Source organism: Lactuca serriola, chromosome 8, assembly GCF_051521515.1.
Source record: "Lactuca serriola cultivar US96UC23 chromosome 8, Lser_US96UC23_V15, whole genome shotgun sequence".
In the NCBI taxonomy this organism is placed as follows: Eukaryota; Viridiplantae; Streptophyta; class Magnoliopsida; order Asterales; family Asteraceae; genus Lactuca; species Lactuca serriola.
The window spans coordinates 17046238-17071498 of record NC_136415.1 but is presented as its reverse complement, the minus strand read 5'-3'; the positions used below and the strand labels follow the sequence as shown (position 1 = coordinate 17071498).

Below are 25261 nucleotides of genomic sequence, written 5' to 3'. Positions count from 1 at the left end.
AGACGGCGGAAACGTCCGGAGGCGGGTGACTTTATTGTGCAGTATCATAACAATTGTATATAAATGAAACGTAGCAAATTCAAACATCATACATTAAGATAATAAACTTACATTGTTTACAATACTTATTCTGTTCAAAAGTTAAACATGAAATAACAAAAGTAGCAATAAAATAACGCAACGACGCCTGTCCTTGATCGTGGTGATTACCTGCTTACTAGATCCCTGAGAATACAAGTCGTTTTGAAAAGCGTCAACATAAAATATGTTGGTGAGTTAATGAACATTTTTGTTTAAGAATTTGTGATAGTTTAGAAATCCAAAAAATTCTAGTGTTTTCTTGTCAAAACGGTTGTAAGTCTTGTTTCCAATCAAGTATCGTTGCATGTGTGTGTGTGTTTTAGTTTATCGTCTTTCGAAATTGTATGAAATTGTTTTCTCCCGAAAATCCTATATTTTCTTATATAAAATAGTTGTAAACTCTGGTTCCAATCGAGTATAGTTGCATGTGTGTGTTTTAGTTTAACATCTTTCGGAATATTATAAAATCGTTTTTCCCCAGAAAATCCTATGTTTTCTGTATGTGTGTAGTCGTTTGTGGTCTTAAAAATCCTAAGACTGGAGAGGTGTGAGAAATCAACGGGCGATTGTGGACATTCCGCACAGTGCAAGTGGATGATCAACACAACGAATGTGGACAATCACTACCATGCATAGGGACAGTAAACACAATGTGCCAATTTATTTGTAAGGTTTTCCCTACATAAATTTATAAATAACATTGCGATGTTCTAGTGAGCCATTATAACCATACTAATATGACGGAGGTATGTCTTGGCGTTTTTCAGGCGCCCAAATCGATTAAAGATATTTGTCACCATAGACTGGCCGTTCTAGCTGTAGCGAACAACGAAGGTGCGGGGTGTCAACCCCGTATAGATCTATACACAAATTTTCGTTTTCCCTCCAGGGAACTCTGGTTACAACTCTTTGTAGGACTTTGAACATGTGTGTGTATATATATATATATATATATATATATATATATATATGTGTGTGTGTGTGTGTGTGTGTGTGGGTGTGTGTGTGTACTTTGGAGATGCGTTTGACTAGAATACTAACAGATATTTGTGTTAATAGTTGAAATCCATTATTTATTAAATAGATAACAATAGTTGTACTCGTTGATTAGATATATCGTTTTTTTGTTTATAAAAAAAATAATCCATAATGAATCATAGTTATCAAAAATGATCCATTATTATCGTTATTGGCAAAAATGACCCTTCTTTCTATAAAGCATCAAATAAGACCCATTATTGTCAAAAGGTGTCATAAGTGGTCCAAAACTTGGTGAATTGTTGAAAATGGCTCATTTCTTCTAAAATACTTATTTTGGGCTCGTATGTAAGAAAATGTCCAAAATGGCCCTTGTTTATTAAATAATCCCACTTTTGGCCCATTTTAATCAAAATGTTCAATAACAACTCAAATTTATCCAACAGTTCAAAAATGACTTTTATGTACATTTTGTCCGAAAATAGTCCAAAATAGTACAAATTTCATAATTTTCATCTTCCCAAAATTTTGAGCCAACAATTTTGTTTAAGCAAACTCTTGAGACTTGCTCAAAATCTCGAGTTCTTGAACCATTAATATGAAATTTCATAACCTTAAGCACATAAATCATAACACGCAAATATACTAAGATTTCACAAGACCCTTGACTTATATCCGCCCCCAAAAGAATGAAAACTTAAAAGATAGGGGTTTGAAGCTCACCTTGAGTTGGTTATGGGATGTTTGGAGTGATGGTGTGAAGATCTCAAATCTAAACTTTTGGATGAGTTGACAAACTTCCATGGAGGAAATGTTGTCCTAAGAGTTTTTCTCACATATCATTATGGGTGGAATAATGTGAATTTATCTTGAAAATTATATAAAATACTAGATAAATGGAATAACTTACTTAAAAGCTCTAAGGAGAACTTAAGGAGTTAAGCCTTCAGCAAGATCCTTGCTCTTACTCTTGAGAGAAGTATTAGAGAGAATATGATAAAAGTGAAAGAAATGGTGGAGTTTAAAGTTCTCTTACTGTCGTTGCTTTAAGGGATAAAAGGGGAAATATGTGCTTAGAAATCTGATGGTTCAAAACATTGTTATTTGGTGGATAATGCATGGTTTACTGTGAATCAATTGCATGGGAAATGGGAATTACATCAAATCATAAAGTCAAACTCTCTTATCCTTATCTAATTCCCATTTTGTGATTAAAATAATACCTTTATAGATCTTGAATATTATTTTATGTAAATATGTTTTAAACATTCAAATTTGGCATAAAATAGGGGTTTAAGGGGTCTAAATTATGAAAAATATGAGTTTGGTGGGATTCCCGACGTCAAAATATCTTAAAATGATGAAATCGTCTGAAATGGTCTAAAATCCGAAGAAATAAGGTGAATTCCGAAGTCAATCTTCGAATTCCGGAGTAAAATGGTGAGTTTCGGAGTCAAACCAGGAGTTCCGAAGATCTTCTCAGTTTCCAGAGTGGGTTCAAGAGGTTCTGAAGTCAAACCTCAAATTCAGGAGTGCCTTCTTCCGAGGTGCAAAGGATTCCCGTGCGAGATGGCTCGGTGGCTGATCCTTCCGAAGTGATGCGAGACCTTCCGCAGCAGTTCCGGATCAGCTGGTGGGATGTCAAGTCCACCAAACAAATTACACCCTTTGTTTGCAAATAAAACGTAATATAATGGTAAAAAGGGGTATCGATCCTCGGGGAAATGGTTGTATTCAATCACCAATGCAATCTAGTAGAACTATTGTAAATAAACTAACTGACTACAATTAAACTAACAGGGGGGAGGGGGTTGTGATTGCTTGAAAACTAAAAGAATTGAATAACTAAAAAGCTTGAAATTAAGCAAGATGATGAGATGCTCAAATATTGGAGAGAATTGGTAAATCAAGGCAATTCAACATAATGAACATTTGTGTGTTTATCATTAGGATAACATGAAGCTTATCATTCATCCCAAATTGGTTATAGCAATCATGAAGCATGATATGCCAAGATTCCTCATAAGTTGTGTGGAGGTTGGGGAAGCCCACAACATACCTTCTTAATCAAAATCAAAGATCCAATTGATGCAATTGAACCCAAGAAGTTGATTAGCCTTAAGAATAAAGGAATCCCCAATTCCTAGAGGATGTCAATGCTTACACATCCATAAAGGAGTTATGATTCATAAGCTAGAGATGATTTTTATCATCATAAAGCCCTTGTTCTAAGTAAAATTCAATGATTCAATGCCAAACCAAAGAAATAAACTAACAATTTCTTATTAAAGTATCAAGCTCATGATCAAAGCAGTAAACAAGCATAGGAGATATGAACTAGAATCATAGACATAAGACAAATGATAAATAAGCATAAATCCTTCAAAAACCCACAAACATTCAAAGGTTTTAGCCAAGGTCTACCAAAATAGAGGATTTAGCCACTCATGGCAATAAAATAACAATCATAAAAGTCTAATTGCATAAACAAACTACCAATAACTCGGAAAGATTAAAAGAAATTAGTCTTGAGCTTCAAAATCGCCTCCTCCTGGTCTCCCATGGTGTAAAATCGAAGTTATGGCTGAAAGATCTGATCCCCCAAGGTAGTGGCAATCCAAATGACCAAAATGCCCAAAACTGGGCAGTTGCGCGGGTACCCGCGCGACGGAGATTCCATTCGTGCAAGTGTTGCTGGAATGCTATTGGCTCATTTTTCCTCCACTAACCATCCCACTACCAAAGATTCCCTTGGTCCCCTCCATATGCCACATGATTCAAATCAACTAATCATCTTTTAGCTTCAAATGTGGATGCTCCAAGCCCAAATTAAAAGTCCAAGATCCATCTTCACAAGCCCACTTCATCCAAGCCTTTAACTTTTTAATCCCAAATCTTCCTTGGTGGATCCGCCAAGCCCAATAATGCATCGGAAAGCCCACTAAGCCCAACTCCAGTCAAACCGCAACCACAATGAGCTCCAAAATCCTGCAAAATTCCTCATGCAATATAAAAAGTCCCCGATACGATCCATGATAAAGAAAATAAAGAATATACAATGCAATACTAATAAAAAAGAGCTAAAAGTCTAAAATAAACTAATAAAAATAAGGAAATAAAATAAGCTATAAAATCACCCCAAGCTTAAATCTAACTTGTCCTCAAGTTAGAACAAGACTAAAATGAGCTCGAGATGAGCTAAACTAAAAAGGAAAAAGAAAGATACCAAAGAACCTGGTCAACATCAGTCAACATGGTCAGAATCAGTCTTTCATGGACACTACGCAACTTCAAAATGTTCCCCGCTTTAGAGCCATAAACCACATTCTCGAACCACTTGAAGGGCGAATAGATCACGGTTGAATGTAGTCGCGGTATGCAAGACAAAGGAACAAAGGATGCGCCCAGTGGGGGCACTTTAAATCACCAATGTAGACCATAGTGCAAGAAGAAAAGGCGCATCTTCACACACTATGATTCCTGCATTTTTCAGGCTAAAGTGTATAGTACGAGATAGGGTTTTGCAGCGTGGCCTCCGGGCAAACATCCGGTTTCATAGGCTTCTCCCTTGTATTGTCCTTTACAGTTTACCGTCTCATTGTCATAGCCTTTTCTCACCAAAATCAAAAATAAAATAAAATAAAAATAATAAAATTCTACTTAACCTAAACTTAAACCTAACAATTTAAATCTTCAATCTTGAACATCTGTTATTTGGTCTTCAGCCTCTTTGTAGCTCGATCTTCTGTTTTTTTTTTTTGGAGAGAAGTCTTGGACTTGGATTCTTGTTCTTCTTTTGTGTTGCTCTTTTTCTTCATTTTGCTTCTATGTTTTTGTTGATTTTCTTTAATCTTCTTCATTGTTTCTTTTTGTCTTCACTTTTCCAATTTCTTAATTTTTTTTGTGTTTTCTTCTTGGAAGGTCTAAGGAATTTCACAACGTAACATAAGATGGAGGCTAACATGAACACCTAATGATCCTTGACAATGTGCCAAGATCAACTAAAAAGAGTGGGATATGACTCAAAAATAGGTGTTACCAAAAAAACTTGGTCCCAAAAGATGTGAATTGAGGGACCCACTTCAAAGTTCATCAAGCACTTCAATGCAAGGTGTGATAAACAAAATCTAACTAACTATCTACTCTAGCCCCCTAGAAAATGATGACCTATCTTAAAAAGGGTGGTGAGAATCTAACTAAGTAAGGCTCGGACGAGACTCAAGAGTACTAAGGGGTATCCCCCCCCCCCCAACAAAAAAAAACCAAGATGTGAGTCTTCAATGTCTTCAAAATACCTTACCGGGTTAATCCTTGCTCGCACACATCGGTTTGACCAACCACGTCCCTCCACACCTAGACCCAATCAAGCTACCTGCATCTGACCCCACACAAGCGGTCTCAAAGTGGTCTGTGAGGCTCAAAACGTGTCCCATTTATTCAATACAAGGAATTCCATATCAAGACCCGGAACCAATCTATGATTTAATATTTGTGACTTGTCGCTATGGTACCTGTATGGATGAGAAGACAAGAGAGAACAAAAATGTATGAACTTAAACTAGAATGCATCAAAAAAGTATGAAAATTAGAAAAGAAAGAAACAGAATATGCAATATTTTTGAAATTTTTATGCAATTTTTATGAATGACCTAAATAACTTACTCTAAGTGCAACTATATATAGCCTAAATGCAATAAAAAATAAAATATAAGAATACCTCACCCGAAGCTTAAAATGAAGCGTTGTCCTCAATGCTTAGGATGAGAGTAAGGAATGATCAAACCGGGATCAAGGTGGAGTAGCCCACGAGGACGATATGGAAGCAACACATGGCTCGTACAATGATGTGTGGGTAGAGTTCTTGGCCACCTAAATACACATGGATGAAATCTTGGTCGCGCAAAGGAATCATATGAAATGACTCGAAATTTTCTTATGAAGTGACATATTTGCGCGGGTACCCTTGCAAACTTTGCACGGGTACCCTTGCAAACTTTGCGCGAGTGGGGGGCAGCCGCACACATACATCAGAATGCAACTCGTGTAGGGGTAATTTGAGCTCGTATTTTTGCGCGGGTAGGGCATGGTCGCGCAACGTTTGAGCGGGCACCTGCGCAAGTTGCAGATTTTGACATTTTTTTGCAATTTTCGCTCCACAAGCTCCGGTTTTCTTCTATACTTTACCAAGATCATTGCTAAACCTCTAGATGCTTATTTTAGACCAACTTCAAGCCTAGAAACATCAAAATTTTAAGCGGAGATTATTCATTTACAATGCATTTTGTTAACGTCTTTGCCAAGACATAGCCCCGCTTCCGTCAACCTTCGTAAATCGTAGTTTCCAATGTGACGTTGTCGAATTCTCCCGTGTCAAAGCCTTCATAAAATGGCTTCAAGCGATGCCCATTCACTTTAAATATTTTATTTGTTTCCAAACTCTTGATTTCAACCACACCATGATCAAACACTTTTATAACAATGAAAGGTTCGTGCCATGGAGATCACAATTTTCCCAGGAATATCTTTAAGCGTGAATGATAAAGAAGAACTTCTTGACCCGGAATAAAGTGTTTTTGGGTTATGTGCTTATCATGAAATGCCTTTTTCTTCTCTTTGCACATTTTTAACATTTTAATTATCTTCTTCTTGACCACTTCCATCATTGGAGGATTCAATCTTCTTTGAGCCTCTCTCCTAGGCTTGCAATAATCTTCCATAAGAATCTTGTGTATGCATACATTAGGGCTTATCCCGTTTATTGGCTCAATCACATCAACCCGGTACAATGGAGAAATGTTGTTAGGGTACCTCATTGCTTCAAAGATGTTGAAGTGAATGATCTCTCCATAAAATGCATAATAATTTTTCCTTTATGGACATCAATGATCGTGTGAGTGGTATTCATGAAAGGTCTTCCAAGGAGGATAATAGATGATTTGGAAGGATTCTTCTCTTCATGATCAATGACATAAAAATCCGCAGAAAATACTAGTTAATTAACTTGTACTAACACATCCTCCAACACTCCTCTTGGATACACACTTGACTTGTCCGCCAATTGAATGATTACTCCCGTTTCTTCCAAAGGTCCAACATTAAGAGATTGAAAAACTGAATATGGCATCACATTGATACAAGGGATAGCAAATATTCTTGGATCCTTGCATTTGGTAGGTAACTTCTTTTGGATAACCGCAGACACATTTGCATTGACTTGAATATTTTCATTTTCCTTGAATTTCCTTTTCTTGGTGCACAAATCCTTGAGAAATTTTGCATAACTTGGAATTTGCTTAATAGCATTCAATAGTGGAATGTTGATTTGGACCTTGCGGAAAGTCTCAAGAAACTCCTTCTCTTCCTCTTGTTTGTTTGAGGGAGCCAAACAGGATGGGAAAGGTGGTGGTATGACTAATGGCTTGATGGTCTTGTTGGAAGAGTTGGGTTGATCATTGTTTGTCACAATCGGTTCCTTTGGAGGAACTACAACCTTTGTAGGCTCAACAACAATAACCTCATCTTCTTCTTGTAGCACCTAGTTCCTGGTACGTACTCCTTGTGATTTATATTTTAAAATAGTGCATTTTTTCCTTGGACTCGGCGAGTTGAAGGACCAACTCGACGAGTAGGATCGGGATAAGACGCGGGGTCTGAACTTTGGACTCGGCGAGTCGGCCCCCGGACTCAGCGAGTAGACCCTGTTTGGGTAAAAACCCTAATTCGGGTGTTTGCACCCTATTTAAACGCTCTAACTTGGCCTCCTTTGTCCCTAACACTTCCAGATAGCTGTAGAAAGAAACCCTAGCCCCCATATTGTTCTTGAGAGTGTTTTTGGCTTTGTGAGGAAGGTTTGGGAGCTTAGAAGAAGAGGGAAGAGGTTGAAGTGTGCAAGGAGGGGAGGGAGATCCGGAATCTACACTGTGAGAAGCTTCCATTCAGGTAGAAAAGTTCTTACCTTGATCACTAGTTCATTAGATTCCCCTTTTTGTCCCAAATTAGTGGTTTTCAAGCCTGTAACGCCCGCGTTTCCAGGCTAGGAATTATCCTTGATGTAATAGTCTAGGTTAACCCATGTAACTCTTTTAAAGTATTAATGATGAAATATTTGAGTATTATGTGAATTATGTGAATCATGTGTTTATTTTCTTAATTATTATAATTTAATGAATTAAGAATAAAATAAGCGTCAAAATTAAAGTATGAAATAAGCTCGATATCTTTGCGTAAAGATGTAGTGGTCGAAACAAGGATTCCGAAGATATAAAGAATGCCGAAATCCGAGTTATAACGAAGAAGTTATGACCTGTCGAAATTTCGCGATAGAACCGGCAACGCTGAATGACGTAAAAAGTGGAATTTATGTTAGAGCAATATTTAGCCTTAGTTATCTAGACGACAGTCGTAGAGTTCGTTAAATCAAGAGCGTGCATAAATAGAACGCCCAAATCTGACTTCGTATGAGGAAGTTATGATTTTCTGAAGTTTCGATTTGGCAGTATGCAGCTCGAATCCTCGATTTGAGATCGAGCGGTTTATAGCCGACACAATCTAAACGGGAATCGAAGATCTCATTGTTAGTAGCGAAACGATAAAATAGTTAGGTGAGAACGGACATCGGACGAAAAAGTTATGAATTTATAACGAAGTTTTCCTGTCCGGACCTACTATAAATAAATAATAAAAATAAAGTAAAAATTAGCTGACGGGGTCTAAATGAAAGTTGTAGAGCGTAGTCTCACCTACGCGTGGATATAAAGAACGTCGAAAACGGAGTTCGTATGATCAAGATATGAATTTTTAAAGTTTATTAAATAATTAATATTTAAATTTAATTATTATGCCCGATATTATCCGAAGAGGAGTCACCAGCCTTATCCGGATTACGCCCAGCGTAAGGCGGTACGCCTCGCGTACAACGAAGCATGACGCGCCTCGCACTCGAGTCATTTCGGATACGTAAGCCATGACGACCGAGGCAGTACGCCCCGCGTAACCTCGTACGCCCAGGGTGTAACAACCCGTCATTTCAGGTCATTGAAAATCGAGTCTTGTAACCTCTTGGAAAAAGTAATTGGGATACCATCGAAAAATGAAGTATTCAAAAGCTCTGGTTGGAGTACGCTATGTAGTAGATATCGTCTTAAGATTTCCAAGCATATAAAGACCACTAAAATCCGAGTTATAACGAAGAAGTTATGACCATCCTAAGTTTTCCGACAAAAACCGGCAATACGAAGTTACGTAAAAACGCAAAGTTTCAATAAAATACTTTTTGACCTTAGGTGTCTAAATGAAAGTCATAGATATCGTTAAACTGCAAAAGTACATAAAAAGAACGCCCAAATCCGACTTCGTAAATTGAATTTATGATTTTTTTTTAAGTTCGGCTTAGCAGCAGGCAGCTAAAAACTCGAATCGGAGATCGAACGACTTTTGGCCGGAATGACCTAAACGAGAATCGAAGGTCTCGACAATGGTAATTCAGCGGTAAAAAGTCTGGCAAAAACCGACGTCAGATAAAGAAGTTATGAATTTCTAAAGAAATTCCTTAAACACGGCCTTTTAAAAATAAATAATAAAAATAATTTTGGAATTTGCCGACGGAATCTAAACGAAAGTTGTAGATCTTAGTCTCACCTACGCGTGGATATAAAGAACGTCGAAAACGGAGTTCGTATGAAGGAGATATGAATTTTTGAAGTTTAATAAATAATTAATATATATTTTTAATTTTAAACTCTTGGTAATATCCGAAGAGGAGTCAAGATAGGACCGAGGTACGCCCTGCGTACTCAAATCAAGGGCCTCGGTTCGACCACGTCGCCCCCTATGCGAGCTATGCCCCGTCCCATCCGAGCTCCGGGGCAGTCGAGGACTCAGTCATGCATGACGCACGGGTACGCCCCGCGTACGCCCGTACGCCCCACGTACCGAGGCCTCTCAGCCCCTATAAAAGGGATGCGAGGGTTCCGGGAAAACTTGCTCATTTCCTCTCGTTTCTCTTGCGTTTTGCCTCGTTTTCCGTGCCCGTGCTAACCCGAAGCCCTGGTCATTTTGCCCAAGTCCCGAAGATCGTTTTTACTCCCGAGATTCCCGAGAATCCTGAGAAAAATCCGTTTCCCGAGACGAAATTCTGCCCGGTTTCCATCTCACTTTCTTCAAACCTTCAGGTGAGTTCATACCCCTACAAACACATTTTTAAATACATTTTAAATGCTTTTTATAATCTTTTAAGGGGGGGGGGGGATACAAGTAAACATACGGTTATTATCATGTATTTCATAAAGTTTCACTGTACTCGTTTTTATCGAATGAATCACTTGTGATTCACTACTACTATGTGAAAATTCTTGTCACTTTTTGCATGCACTAGATTTATACAAAGTATTTAGCAATTCCAAAGCATCCTTCGTTGCTAAACCGTTTTAATACATTTTAAAAACTTATGATTTATGCATTGTCGAACATTGTGAAAAAGGATAAACTTTGCATACGAAACTACTACTTTAATACAGACTTAGTTGAGAATCCGTGAGACGTGCACATCTTCAAATAATACCTTTTTGCTAAAAGGTACCGCTTCAAGTCCTGTCTATAACCAGAGTCTCCCGTTCTTAGAACGTGTCAAATGTGTATAGATCTATACGGGAAGTCATGATCCCGCGCCCTGACTGTTAGCTACAGTCCGTCCTTTGGGGTGACAGTTTGTCATAACGCTACGACATCTGAAGAACGTCGCTACAGGCATATTATGTTTAGTATGGTTATAAAACTCACCGGATATACAATTATTATAGTACTTCTAATTGATGAATGAGTAGTTATTAAAACTATTCTTCATCTAACAAACTGAAATCTTCTAATAGGTTTTATTATATAAATCTATGCTCTAACTCCCTAAGGCATGTCTTTTGCTTTCGGTTTTTAGTCTGGGACATTAGGCTAACTATCACTTTAGGAAAATATGGGATTTTCCCGGTATACAAAACAAACAACTAATAGGAAAATAAGGGATTTTCTTGATTTAACTATCCATATTATTCAATACATATATTCTCATGCATTTCACACTTTTGTAAGAAAATAAGGGATTTTCTTGGAAAACATACACTCAATTTGGAATGGCATACAAACTTTCTAAACTACTTATGAACTCACCAACTTAATTGTTGACACTTTCTCTTTGAAATAACTTGTATTCTCAGGGAACCGCTAAGCAGGTTTGGAAATCAACTTTTGGGGATTAACGCGCTGGCGTTAATTTACTTCTTTTGAAAGATGTTTATGCTTTTATCTTTTGGGCATGTAATGAATACAATGATGTAAACATTTTAAAAACCTTTATATATGTATGGTGGTGTGTACTTTCCTTTCTATGAACTGTTATGATACTGAATATGACGTCCTCCGCCCCCGAACGTTTCCGCCGTTCTGGTTTGGGGGTGTGACACAGGGTACTGCAAGGCCTCTGCCTCCTATAAATGGGATGCGAGGGTTCCGGGCATTCTTGCTCATTTCTTCTCTTTTTCGTGCTGAAGCTCTGCGTGTAAACCCCCGAAGCCATCCCGACACCCCAGATCTCATATCCAAGTTAAGAAGGAAGATTTCGAGATCCCGAGAAGTGCGATTCCCGAGCCGAAGCTCAGCCCGCGAGGAGTTCAATTTTTGTGAAGATCTTCCAGATCTACGGAGAAACACTACTTCTTCAAGCCGTAGTGTTTTCCGATCATCTTCTGATCAAGTGAGTGTGTAGTTACTTTCTTCCAACACATTATTATGAAGTATTTTATATAAAATACGTGTTATATGTATATATTTTGTTGTTATATGTGTGAATGTATATTCACTCTCTTCTATCTCATAGATTTGATTTATTCTCAATGAAATACGTGTTATGTGTGTGTGCCTCATCTGTTATGTGGAATATGTATTGATTAAAGCATGTTATACAGACTTTAACCTATGCATAAAAATAAATATTTGTATCTACTAATATGTTGGGTAGAATATGGGTAGATAGTTGATGTGTGATAAACAAATGAGAGGCCTCGATGTTGTTTTGATTCAGTCATCTAGCGGAGTTTAGATGACGACCACGGACTTTTCTAGACAGTCTTGTGGAACAATAGCAGGCTCGCCACCTGTAGGTGTTAATGAACTTGGGTGTTCATTCACTGTACTTTATCCCCCCATAGTTGCCTTATTTGACATATATTGCTGGGAAACCCCCGAATGCATGTGTTGTCGCCCCGATGAAATATTCTAATACTAGGTCCCTTGTGTTAGTTGTTTTAGGGACGTAAAGTGAGAATAACGGGAATGGGTAATTGGGTTATTATTGGTTGGTGGAATTAAATATAATTATTTATTGTGGGTTGAAAACCCTATATGCTCACCAGACTCCCAAGCCTGACCCACTCAGTTTGCTTGTATTACAGGACGTGGCACGAGGGCATAAGATGGATAATCATCAAGTTGTTTTGTTTACAAGTCTGTATATGTAACACTCGTGTTTCTAGCCTAGGCATTTATATTGAGTTGATAGTCTAAGCTAACCTTTGTAACTCATTTTGAAGAAATGAAAAGGAGTTATGTGAATATTATGTGAATAATGTGTTTTATGTTTAATTATTAGGGCTTAACTAATTAAGAATAAAAATAAGCGTCAAAATTAAAGTGTGAGATAAGCCCAATATCTTTACATAAAGTTGTAGTGGTCGAAACAAGGATTTCGGGGATATAAAGATTACCAAAATCCGAGTTATAACGAAGAAGTTATGACATGTCGAAGTTTCGCGACAAAACCGGCACGGTGCTGAATGTCGTAAAAAGTGAGTTTTTGATAAACTACTTGTTAGCCTTAGTAATCTAAACGAAAGTTGTAGTATTTGTTAAAACGAGAAGTTCGATAAAAAGAACGCCCAAATCTGACTTCGTATGAGGAAGTTATGATTTTTCGAAGTTTCAGCGTAGCAGTAGACAGCTAAAAACTCGAATTTTAGATCGAGCGATTTTTAGCCGACACAACCTAAACGATAATTGAAGGTCTCGTCATTAGGAGCACAGCGGTAAAAAGTCTGACGAAAACGGACGTCGGATGAAGAAGTTATGAATTTTTAACGGATTTCCTGTCCCGGTCTGTTAAAAATAATAATATAAAAATTAAAGTCAAAATTAGCCGACGAAGTCTAAACGGAAGTTGTAGATCGTAATTCTAGCTACGCGTGCATATAAAGAACGTCAAAAACGGAGCTCGTATGCAAAAGTTATGGATTTTAGAAGTTTTGGCGCGAAAACCGAGAAATTTCGCATAGTCACAATTGCCACGTCACCCTCGCTTAGAAAGTGACACGTGTCCTGCTGAGTCACCTGGCTGCTGAGTCATTAGGCTGCTGAGTCACCGAGGCTGCTGAGTCATGCGAGCCACGTGTCCTCTTCTGATTCGACCGAGGAGGAGGCCCAATCCGAAGCAGCCAGCTCCCCAGCTGCCGCGTGTGTCCGAGCCTCGCATAGCCTAGCTCCGAGCCTCGCAGGTGCGCCAGCAAGCCGCGGTCCACTTAGAAGCCGACAGCGAGCCCTCGCATGTGCGAGACCCCCCCCCCCCCTGCGAAGCCTCTTAGCCGTCGGATTAGGAGACTTCTCAGCCGTTGGATCAAACTTCGGACCCTATAAATAGAAGGGTACCTGCGAGGGTTTCCGGTTACTTTTGGGTAGAACATGGGTAGATTGTGATGTGTGATAAAATAAAATTGATGAGAGGCCTCGATGTGTTTTGAGATCCAGTCATCTAGCGGAGTTTGGATGACGACCACGGACTTTCTAGACAGTCCAGTGGGAAACATTAGCAGGTCCGCAACCTGTAGGTGTTAATGAACTAAGAGTGTTCATTCGCTGTACTCCATCCCCCTCATGGTTGCCTTTAGGACATGTATGGCTGAGGAAACCCCTTAGCAGTAGTGTCCATCCCGATGATATTCTTTAGGCTAGGTCCCTTGTGACAAGTGTTTAGGGACATAAAGTGAGGATAACGGGAACAAGTAATCAGGGTTATTGTTGATTGATGAACTTAGTAAGTTTATTATTATTGTGGGTTGAAAACCCTATATGCTCACCAGGCTCCCAAGCCTGACCCACTCAGCTTTTTATGTTACAGGTAGTGGACCCCGAGCATAGTCGGAGGACAACGAGAGATTTTTGGATTATAGGCCAGTAGTTGTAAATAACTGTTGAAAGGCTTATAATGTCTTGTTTATGCTTTTGGATCTGTATCGGAACATGACATCCCGAGGTTTTGATATATATATGGAAAACATATACCTTCTTAATGAAGGGTTTTGATAAACTTTTATCATATTTTGTTTGGGGACCAATTCCGCAACATCTTTTAAAAAGATTTCTCTGATTTTATTGTAAAAAGCATAAATTAAATCGGTCTTTTCTGGCCGAGAAATTAGGGGATGTCACAGTATATGTATATATTTGTTGAATGACTTGTAATGTTATCGTTTATGCTTTATGGTATGTATCGGAACATGACATCCTGAGTTTTGATTATATAATGAAAATACATTTCTTTATGAAATGCTTTGGTAAATATTATTTTATCATACTTTGTGTTTGGAAACAAATTCCGCATCTCTTTTAAAATCAAAAGGATTTACTCTGAAAATGTTTAAAAAGCATAAATGAAACCGGTCTTTTCTGGCCGAGAATTTGGGGATGTCACAGTTGGTATCAGAGCATTAGTTTAAGCGAACTAGGAATTTGTAGGATTTCTAGACTTAAACTTAAAATGCTAAGTGAAATTTTGAGATGTGTGTCTGTTATGTTTTAGACACGAGCACTAGTTATTTTAGGAAAATTGCCTAAAATGCTTTTATGTGCTAAATGTTATATGTTTGCCATATATGATATTATTTGTTCGGATCTATGGTTTGTTGCCGACCGGATCTGGAAACCTTATGTGTGTAGGATTCTAAGCGTACTTCTACGATATTAGAACTAGCATGTAAACGTTTCGGAGTGATAAGGATGATTTGATTATCTATCATGAATGAGGATCTAATTTCACCTTATTCGGTGTGTAGATCAAAAATGGTGAGCACGAGAAGTGGAGTTAGAAATGCTGATGAAAACAGGAATCAACCACCAGTGATTGAGAAAATACCTGTCGTAGCAGCAGCACCTGAGCCAATAACAATGGTTGGTGTACAATTGATGATTCAAACGATGTTGGATCATGAAATGGAGGAGACTAGGCGGTTGCTTCAACAGAATCATGAAGAACTGTCAATTCAAGTGGAAGAGCCCGAATTGAATGAAGGGCACTCGGAAGGCGGAAACTTCAGTGGGTCTGTTGGTCAAGCCAACCCACCGATAGTTAGGCAAAACAACCATGATGGAAGGAATGATGGAATGGGATGCAAGTACAAGGACTTTCTAACTTGCAAACCATCGACCTTCAATGGAAAGGAGGATCCGATTGGAGTTATGGATTGGATCTCAAAAATGGAGTTGGCCTTCATGACTTGTGGCTACAGAGGCAAGTTGCAGACTATCTATACAGTGTGTCAGTTCCGAGGTGGAGTCGTTCGTTGGTGGAACACTCTAGGGAAGACTTTAAGCCCTAATGAGCCACTGCAATTGTCATGGGCAGAATTCTTGGCGCAGTTCAAACGCAAGTTCTGCTCGGCTCAAAATCTGTTGGAGTTGGAGAATAAGTTTTTGGCATTGATAAAAGGCAACATGTCAGTTGATGAATACACTAATAACTTTACCGATAAGATGGAGTTTTCTTAGCGCATCGTGCCAGATGAGCTGACAAAGGTTGACCGATACGCAAAAGGACTCCCATGGGAGTACGAGGTGCCGGTACGTCAGGCACATACTCTAGAGGCAGCTATCTGGGCTGCCAAGTCTGTTGAGAACATGATTAAGGGGAGAACCACCAACAAGGTTGAGGTTGGTGAGAAGAGGAAGTTTGAGGGAACATCTGGTTCCGGTAAGAAAAGAAAATTTTCGAAATCTGATTCGAAAAGGTTAGGTGGAGGAAAAGGAGGCGAAGCGAAATGGTGTGATAAGTGTAAGAAAAAGCACTTTGGGAAATGTAGTGAGGATGTAACCTGCTACAAGTGTGGAAAAATTGGACATTTTGCCAATGAGTGTCCGAACAACAAAAGGATGTGTTTTGGTTGTAATGAAGAGGGGCATATTTTGAAAGACTGTCTGAAGAAGAAGGAGGCAGCAAAGCCCAACATTCCACCGAAGCCGAAGGCGAGAGCCTTCCAGATGCCACTTGAGGCTGCGAAAGATGAAGCTGATGTCGCTTCAGGTACCTTTCTTGTTAATGAATTACCTGCTCAAATTTTGTTTGATTTTGGAGCCAACTACTCCTTTATTTCGCATGAGTTTGGTAGAAAACTAGTTTTGTCTGTTGATAGACTAAATAATGCTTTATTAGTCGAAGTTGCTAGTGGCAAGTTTGTACCTGTTGGCCATCATATGAAAAACATCTTAATTGACCTTAATGGGAATAAGTTTCACGAGGAATTATTTCCTATCGAACTAAATGGTTTCGACATCGTTCTGGGAATGGATTGGCTTAGCGCCAATGATGCTGAAATTTTATGCAAGAAGAAGATAGTTAAAGGACACCCACCTGGGAAAGATTTGTTTATGGTGTATGGGGACAAACACAGAGTAATCCTGCAATCATTTCTCTAATGAAAGCCAGGAAGTGTTTGACTAAGGGATGTACATCATATTTAGTATTCATGATTGATGCTAAGAAGGAAAAGAAGGTGATGCAGAGTATTCCAGTGGTGTGTGATTATCCGGAAGTATTTCCCGAAGATCTTCCTGGATTACCACCTAATAGACAAGTGGAGTTCAGAATAGACTTGTTACCAGGAACCACGCCAATTGCAAAAGCACCGACCGAGATGAAGGAGCTAATGATGCAACTTCAGGAGTTATTGGACAAAGGTTTCATTAGACCTAGTTCATCACCCTGGGGAGCTCCGGTGTTATTCGTGAAGAAGAGAGATGGAAGTATGAGAATGTGCATCGATTACAGAGAGCTGAACAAGGCAACAATAAAGAATAGATACCTGTTGCCAAGGATTGATGACCTGTTTGATCAATTGCAAGGTTCGAGCTACTTCTCGAAGATCGATCTAAGGTCAGGATATCATCAGCTAAAAGTAAGAGAGCAAGATATCGAGAAGACTGCATTCAGAACTCGATATGGACACTATGAGTTCTTGGTTATGTTGTTTGGACTAACCAATGCTCCAGCAGCATTCATGGATTTAATGAATAGGGTTTGTAATCCGTTCCTTGATAAATCTGTGATAGTATTCATAGACGACATTCTGATTTACTCGAAAATCCAAGAGGAGCATGGCAGACACTTGCGAGAAGTGTTAGAAGTCTTGAAGAATGAGAAGTTGTATGTGAAGTTCTCCAAATGTGATTTTTGGATTCGAGAAGTCCAATTCTTGGGTCACGTGGTCAACCAAGAAGGAATAATGGTTGATCCAGCAAAGATTGAAGCTGTAATGAAGTGGGAACAGCCGAAAAGTCCCACGGAAATCCGAAGCTTTTTAGGATTAGCCAAATATTACCGAAGGTTTATCCAAGGCTTTTCTTCGATCGCTAGTCCATTAACAGCTTTGACCCACAAAGGAGCTACTTATGCTTTGAGTGATAAGCATAAAGAGGCATTCGAGAAGCTAAAGAAGAGGCTATGTGAGGCATCGATTATATCTCTACCCGATGGAGTTGAAGACTTCGTTGTTTATAGCGATGCGTCTGGGGTTGGATTGGGTTGTGTTTTGACCCAAAGAGAAAAAGGTGATAGCATATGTGTCTCGACAGCTGAAGGAGCATGAAAAGAATTACCCGACTCATGATTTGGAGTTGGCAGCGGTAGTTTTCGCTCTAAAAATATGGAGGCATTACCTCTATCGCACGAAGTGCAAACTTTTCATTGATCATAAGAATCTCCAATATCTCTTTAGTCAGAAAGAATTGAATATGAGGCAACAATGCTGGCTAGAATTACTTAAGGACTACGACTGTGAGATACTTTACCACCCTGGTAAAGCTAATGTTGTTGCTGATCATCTCAGTCGGAAAGTCAATCTTGAAGGAAAAGGGCCAAGAGCGTTGAGAATAGAAGTTGTCTCGACAATTGTGGAAAGTATAAAGAAAGCTCAAGAGGAAGCTTCTGAGAAGAATAACTGAAAAGAGGAACGTTTGGGCAAAACGTTGGTGTTTGGTATAAACGGTCATGGACTGAAGGTATTCCAAGATCGTATTTGGGTACCTAAGTCGGGAGGAATAAGAGATCTTCTGATGGAAGAAGCTCACAAAACCATGTACTCAATTCATCCTGGCAGCACTAAAATGTATAGGGACCTGAAACCCTACTACCGATGGCCGACGATGAAGCTTGATGTTGCAAAGTATGTGGCCGAGTGTGTGACTTGTGCAAGAGTCAAGACACAACATCAGAAACCATATGGGAGTTTAGAACCTTTACCTGTGCCTATGGGTAAATGGGAAGACATTGCGATGGATTTTGTCACTAAACTACCCAGAACGAAAAGTGGTCACGACATGATTTGGGTGGTCGTTGATCGATTCACTAAGAGTGCACATTTCATAGCAGCCAAGGAGAACTGGTCTATGGATAAGCTTGCGAATTCTTATGTGAAGGAAATTGTGAGGCTTCACGGTGTCCCGTTAACGATTGTGTCAGATCGTGACAACCGTTTCACCTCAAGGTTTTGGAAAAGTCTACAAGAGGAAATGGGTACCAAGTTGTGTTTAAGTACAGCTTACCATCCGCAAACTGATGGTCAGAGTGAAAGAACGATACAAACACTTGAAGATATGCTGAGAGCATGTACCCTAGAATTCCTAGGTAACTGGGATGAACACTTACCTTTAGTAGAATTTTCCTACAATAATAGTTTCCACTCGAGCATAAAGATGGCACCTTATCAAGCTTTGTACGGACAAAAGTGTCGTACGCCGTCTTGTTGGCTTGAGGCTGGAGAAAAGCAGTTTATGGGTCCCGAGATGGTCCATCAAACCGCTGAAAAGTTGAAAATAATTAGAGAAAGAATGTTAGCAGCTCAGGATCGTCAAAAGAGCTATGCTGACAAGAAGCGAAGACCGATGACTTTTGAAGTTGGAGATTCGGTTTTACTTAAAGTCTCGCCGTGGAAGGGACTTATAAGGTTTGGTAAAAGGGGAAAATTAAGCCCGAGGTTTATTGGACCGTTTAAAGTTCTTCAGAGTATTGGGAACCAAGCTTACAAGCTAGAACTACCAGAAGAACTGAGTGGTATTCATAACACTTTCCATGTGTGTTATTTGAGGAAGTTCACGGGAGAAGTTCCTGATATAATTCCAATTTCTGAATTGAGAATTGATGAAAACAAGAGATTAATTGAAGAACAAGAGGCAATTGTTGACCGAAAGACTAAGAAGCTTCGACGCAAGATGGTCGAATTAGTGCTTGTCTGTTGGAAACATTCGAATGGGCCAAATCTCACTTGGGAAACAAAGAGTGACATGTTGAGTCGCTATCCGCATTTGTTTATCGATGTGTGATTCCGGGGACGGAATCATCCTAAGGGGGAGAGAATTGTAACGGCGACGTTTCCAGGCTAGGCATTATCCTTGATGTAACAGTCTAGGTTAACCCATGTAACTCTTTTAAAGTATTAATGATGAAATATTTGAGTATTATGTGAATTATGTGAATCATGTGTTTATTTTCTTAATTATTATAATTTAATGAATTAAGAATAAAATAAGCGTCAAAATTAAAGTATGAAATAAGCCCGATATCTTTGCATAAAGATGTAGTGGTCGAAACAAGGATTCCGAAGATATAAAGAATGTCGAAATTCGAATTATAGCGAAGAAGTTATGACCTGTCGAAATTTCGCGACAGAACCGGCAACGCTGAATGACGTAAAAAGTGAAATTTACATTAGAGCAATATTTATCCGTAGTTATCTAAATGAAAGTCGTAGAGTTCATTAAACCGAGAGCATGCATAAAAAGAACGCCTAAATCTGACTTCGTATGAGGAAGTTATGATTTTCTGAAGTTTCGACTTGGCAGTATGCAGCCCGAATCGTCGATTTGAGATCGAGCGGTTTATAGCCGAAACAATCTAAACGGGAATCGAATATCTCGTTGTTAGTAGCGAAACGATAAAATAGTTAGGCGATAACGGACGTCGGACGAAGAAGTTATGAATTTATAGCGAAATTTTCCTATCCGGGCCTACTAAAAATAAATAATAAAAACAAAGTCAAAATTAGCCGACGGAGTCTAAAGGAAAGTTGTAGAGCGTAGTCTCACATACGCGTGGATATAAAGAACGTCAAAAACGGAGTTCGTATGATGAAGATATGAATTTTTAAATTTTATTAAATAATTAATATTTAAATTTAATTATTATACCCGATATTATCCAAAGAGGAGTCACCAGACTTATCCGGATTACGCCCAGTGTAAGGCGGTACGCCCCGCGTACAGCGAAGCATGACGCGCCTCACACTCGAGTGATTTCGGATACGTAAGCCATGACGACCGAGGCAGTACGCCCCGCGTAACCTCGTACGCCCAACGTACTGCGAGGCCTCAGCCTCCTATAAATGGGATGCAAGGGTTTCGGGCATTCTTGTTCATTTCTTCTCTTTTTCGTGCTGAAGCTCTGTGTGTAAAACCCCGAAGCCATCCCGACACTCCGGATCTCATATCCAAGTTAAGAAGGAAGCTTCCGAGATCCCGAGAAGTGCGATTCCCGAGCCGAAGCTCTGCCCGCGAGGAGTTCGATTTTTGTGAAGATCTTCCAGATCTACGGAGAAACACTACTTCTGCAAGCCGTAGTGTTGTCCGATCATCTTCTGATCAAGTGAGTGTGTAGTTACTTTCTTCCAACACATTATTATGAAGTATTTTATATAAAATACGTGTTATGTGTATATATTTTGTTGTTATATGTGTGAATGTATATTCACTCTCTTCTATCTCATAGATTTGATTTATTCTCTATGAAATACGTGTTATGTGTGTGTGCCTCATCTGTTATGTGGAATATGTATTGATTAAAGCATGCTATACAGGTTTTAAACTATGTATAAAAATAAATATTTTTATCTACTAATATGTTGGGTAGAACATGGGTAGATAGTTGATGTGTGATAAACAGATGAGAGGCCTCGATGTTGTTTTGATTCAGTCATCTAGCGGAGTTTAGATGACGACCACGGACTTTTCTAGACAGTCTTGTGGAACACTAGCAGGCTCGCCACATGTAGGTGTTAATGAACTTGGGTGTTCATTCGCTGTACTCCATCCCCCCATGGTTGCCTTATTTGACATATATTGCCGGGAAACCCCCGAATGCATGTGTTGTCGCCCCGATGAAATATTCTAATACTAGGTCCCTTGTGTTAGTTGTTTTAGGGACGTAATGTGAGAATAACGGGAATGGGTAATTGGGTTATTGTTGGTTGGTGCAATTAAATATAATTATTTATTGTGGGTTGAAAACCCTATATGCTCACCAGGCTCCCAAGCCTGACCCACTCAGTTTCTTTGTATTACAGGAAGTGGCGCGAGGGCATAAAATGGATAATCATCAAGTTGTTTTGTTTACAAGTCTGTATATGTATATATTTGTTGAATGACTTGTAATGTTATCGTTTATGCTTTATGGTCTGTATCGGAACATGATCCCGAGTTTTGATTATATAATGAAAATACATTTCTTTATGAAATGCTTTGGTAAATATTATTTTATCGTACTTTGTGTTTAGGAACAAATTCCGCATCTCTTTTAAAATCAAAAGGATTTACTCTGAAAATGTTTAAAAAGCATAAATGAAACCGGTCTTTTCTAGCCGAGATTTTGGGGATGTCACAAACCCTAAAACCTCAAACTCCATGTATTCATGCTCTATGTTCTGAAAGGACTTCAGATTGGGACCTTATAGACATCTTAGAAGTGTAAAGTCTCTGTGGTTGGAGTTATTGAGGTCCCTATTGAGTGTATGACCTCTTAAAGAGCTTGGATTTGCCTTCTTGAGCTTATAAGGCCATGCATGCACGTAAAGTTTGCAACTTTACGTGATAAGCATGCCCTAGGAGCATAGATCTATGGTTTAGAAGCATTGCATGTCTCAGATTTGGTATGTATGGGAAGTGGGTCGAAGGGACTCGGCGAGTCCCAAAGTGGAACTCGGCGAGTTCTATGAAGATGGTCTTAGACTCGGTGAGTTGGATGAACAACTCGGCGAGTCCTATGAAGATTGCCTGGAACTCAACGAGTTGTTCTTCAAACTCAGCGAGTCAGATGAACTGTCACTGAGTAAGAGGGGTTTAAGTGTTGAAGGTCCAACACTTCGTATCTGCACGCGGAATTAGCAATTTAACGTGTAGCAATAGTCCCAGAACCCCAAATCCTCTTAAGGGATGCTCTGGTGAGGATTTGGAAGCGAGTAGGAGATCTGCTCGTGGGGACTCGGCGAGTCATTCTTGGAGTCGGCGAGTCGGATCACAAGTCGGTTCTATAGTCCCGAGTAGTGAGTTAAGGGTGACTCAGTGAGTGGGAAGAGGGACTTGGCGAGTAGGACCGGGTTAGTAGGAGAAGGACTCGGCGAGTCTGTGCCACGACTCGGCGAGTCCAGTCAAATGGAAGTTGACTTTGACCAAGGAGTTGACCTTGGACCATGGGTGGGTCAGTCAATTGACCTAAGGGTATTTATGAGTGGCTAATCTATGTTTATGGAATTGTAGCCGGAGGATTACCGATACTGCCGCCAGACGTTTAGCAGTCAGACTTTCGGTAGCTACGTTACGAGGTGAGTTTCCTTCCAGTAGTAACGGGTCTAAGGCACCAAGGCCGACCCGTATAGACGATATGTTAGTGACGGAGTGTGGGCAGGGCCCGTATCTCATAGTTGAGGTTGATGATGATATATGTCAGTATGATAGAATTATTTATACTCGTTGTATGTGTGCTACTTGTATGTTATGGTAGCATCTGAGTGTGGGCGAGGCCCGTATCTCTCTGATATTGGAGTGTGGGCGACGTCCGTATCTCTCAGATAGGGGAGTGTGGTCGGGGCCCGTATCTCCCAAATAGCAGAGTGTGGGCAAGGCCCGTATCTCCCAGCTAGCGGAGTGTGGGCGAGGCCCGTATCTTCATGAGTGTGGGCGAGGCCCGTATCTCCTAGCTTTACATTGTATGTTTGTATGGTATGAGGTATTATGGGGGAACTCACTAAGCTTCGTGCTTACGGTTTACAGTTTCGTTTTCAGGTACCTCTTCTTCAAGAGGGAAGGAGCTGGCGCGGTAGCGACACATCATACATGCACCTTGTTTTCCGCACCATGAGTCATTCTGGGATTTTGTACTCTGATAGTTGATTGTTTTTCATGTTTCGGTTTTCAGACACGATGTATGTTATGAAATGGTTTGACCAGACAATGTTTTAATTACAACCGTTTTCTAAAGTATTGATTTAAAAAGAAAATTTTTGGACGTGAAATTTTGGTTGTTACACTTCTTCTCTTGAAACTCTTTTGGGGTTGCTTTCTTCAAGGGTTTTCCCTATTCTTAAGGTTATTGCACTCACATTCGGGTTATTCTCGGTTTGAGAAGGAATTTTACCCCTTTGTTCCATCTTGTTGAGAGCGGTGGCCAAGTCTCCAATTTGTGCTTAAATGTTGGAGAAAGTGTTCTTGGTCTCTTGTTGAAATTGGGTTTGACTTTGAGCAAGAGAAGTGACAAGTTCTTGAAGGCTCATTTGGTGATTACCACTTGATTGGCCTTGTTCTGGAGGTTGTTGGTAATCTGGAGGGTTATAAGAAGTTTGTGGATATTGAGGTTTTTGGGAAGGATACTGCAGATGTTGGGGTCTCATCAAAATGTTTGGTGGATTTTGCTTTGGTGGGTATGGGTTGTTTGGGTTTTTCCTCCAATTTGGGTAGAAATTGTTTTGAAATCCCATGGGTCTTGGTTGACCTTGATATCCTCCCATTGCATTCACATCTTCCGGTTCACTTCCAAGAGTGGGACACTTATCCGCATAATACCCCGTCATTGCACAAATATTGCATACCACCAATTGTTGACCACTTCCCACCACCATTTGACTTAACACATTAGTCAAATCTAGAAGCTTTGATTCCCAGTGTTGGGTATTTCTAACTTCACCAACCACTTGTGGAGAATTTGTCTTCATTTTATTTTTAGTTCCAAAGTTCCTTTGATTTTGAGAAATGGTTCCAAAAAGTGATCTTATCCCTTGGTGTGTCTTGTTGAAGATGTCACCACCACTTGAAGCATCAATCATCCTTCGATATTTTTCATTCATACCCTCATAAAATTGTTGTAGTTGTTCGGGTATGTTGTGTTGAGGGCAACTTGTACACAAGTTGTTGAATAGCTCCCAAAAATCATGAAAAGTCTCATTCTCCCCTTGACGAATCCCTAAAATGTCACTTCTTTGACTTGATATTCGGGAGGTGGGATAGAACTTGCTATTAAAGGCCTTGAGTAACTCTTCCCATGTGTGGATAGATCCCGGTGGTAAGTTGAATAACCACTCTCTAGCTTTATCTTCCAAGGTGAGCGGGAAGACGGTTAGCTTGAGATCATCCAATGTCACATGTTCAGGCAACATGCTAACACATATCATATGAAAGGACTTCAAATGCTTTTGAGGATCTTCTCTATCCAAACCATGGAACTTGGTGAGTTGATGTATGAAACTTGACTTCAATTCAATCCCTCGACGATTTGCGGGATAAACAATAGCAAGAGGTGTATGAGTAACATCCGTTTCCATCATTTGTCAAAGTGTTAACTCTCGAGGGGCATTGGGTGGATTGGGGTTATTGGGATATTGTTGCAAGTAATTGGGTGATTGTTGGTAAGGTGGGTATGGGTATTGTTGGTGATTGTAGATTTGTCATGGATAAGGTTGTTAGGTAGGATATTGGTTGTAGGGAGGTTGTTGTTGTGGGTACATTGGGTTTTGGTACATTGGAGGTTGTTGGTAATTGGGTTGATTTGGGTATTATACTTGTTGTTGAACTTGAAAAGCATTGGTTTGAGGTTGGTTGTTTTGGTGGAATTGTTGGTTTTCTGGTTGATAACTGGGTT

The 25261-nt window shown here is 39.6% G+C and overlaps 1 protein-coding gene across 1 annotated transcript; it reads right to left on the bottom strand.

Annotated features, from left to right (window-relative positions):
* Window positions 1–7051: 7051 nt before the first annotated feature.
* Window positions 7052–24779, bottom strand: LOC145066663 (uncharacterized). Its single transcript, XM_079013948.1, has 2 exons — window positions 24144–24779; window positions 7052–7594 (listed from the first exon to the last, which is right to left on the bottom strand). Exons 1-2 carry the CDS (start codon window positions 24777–24779, stop codon window positions 7052–7054), a joined length of 1179 nt encoding a protein of 392 aa, XP_078870074.1.
* Between the last annotated feature and the right edge of the window lie 482 nt (window positions 24780–25261).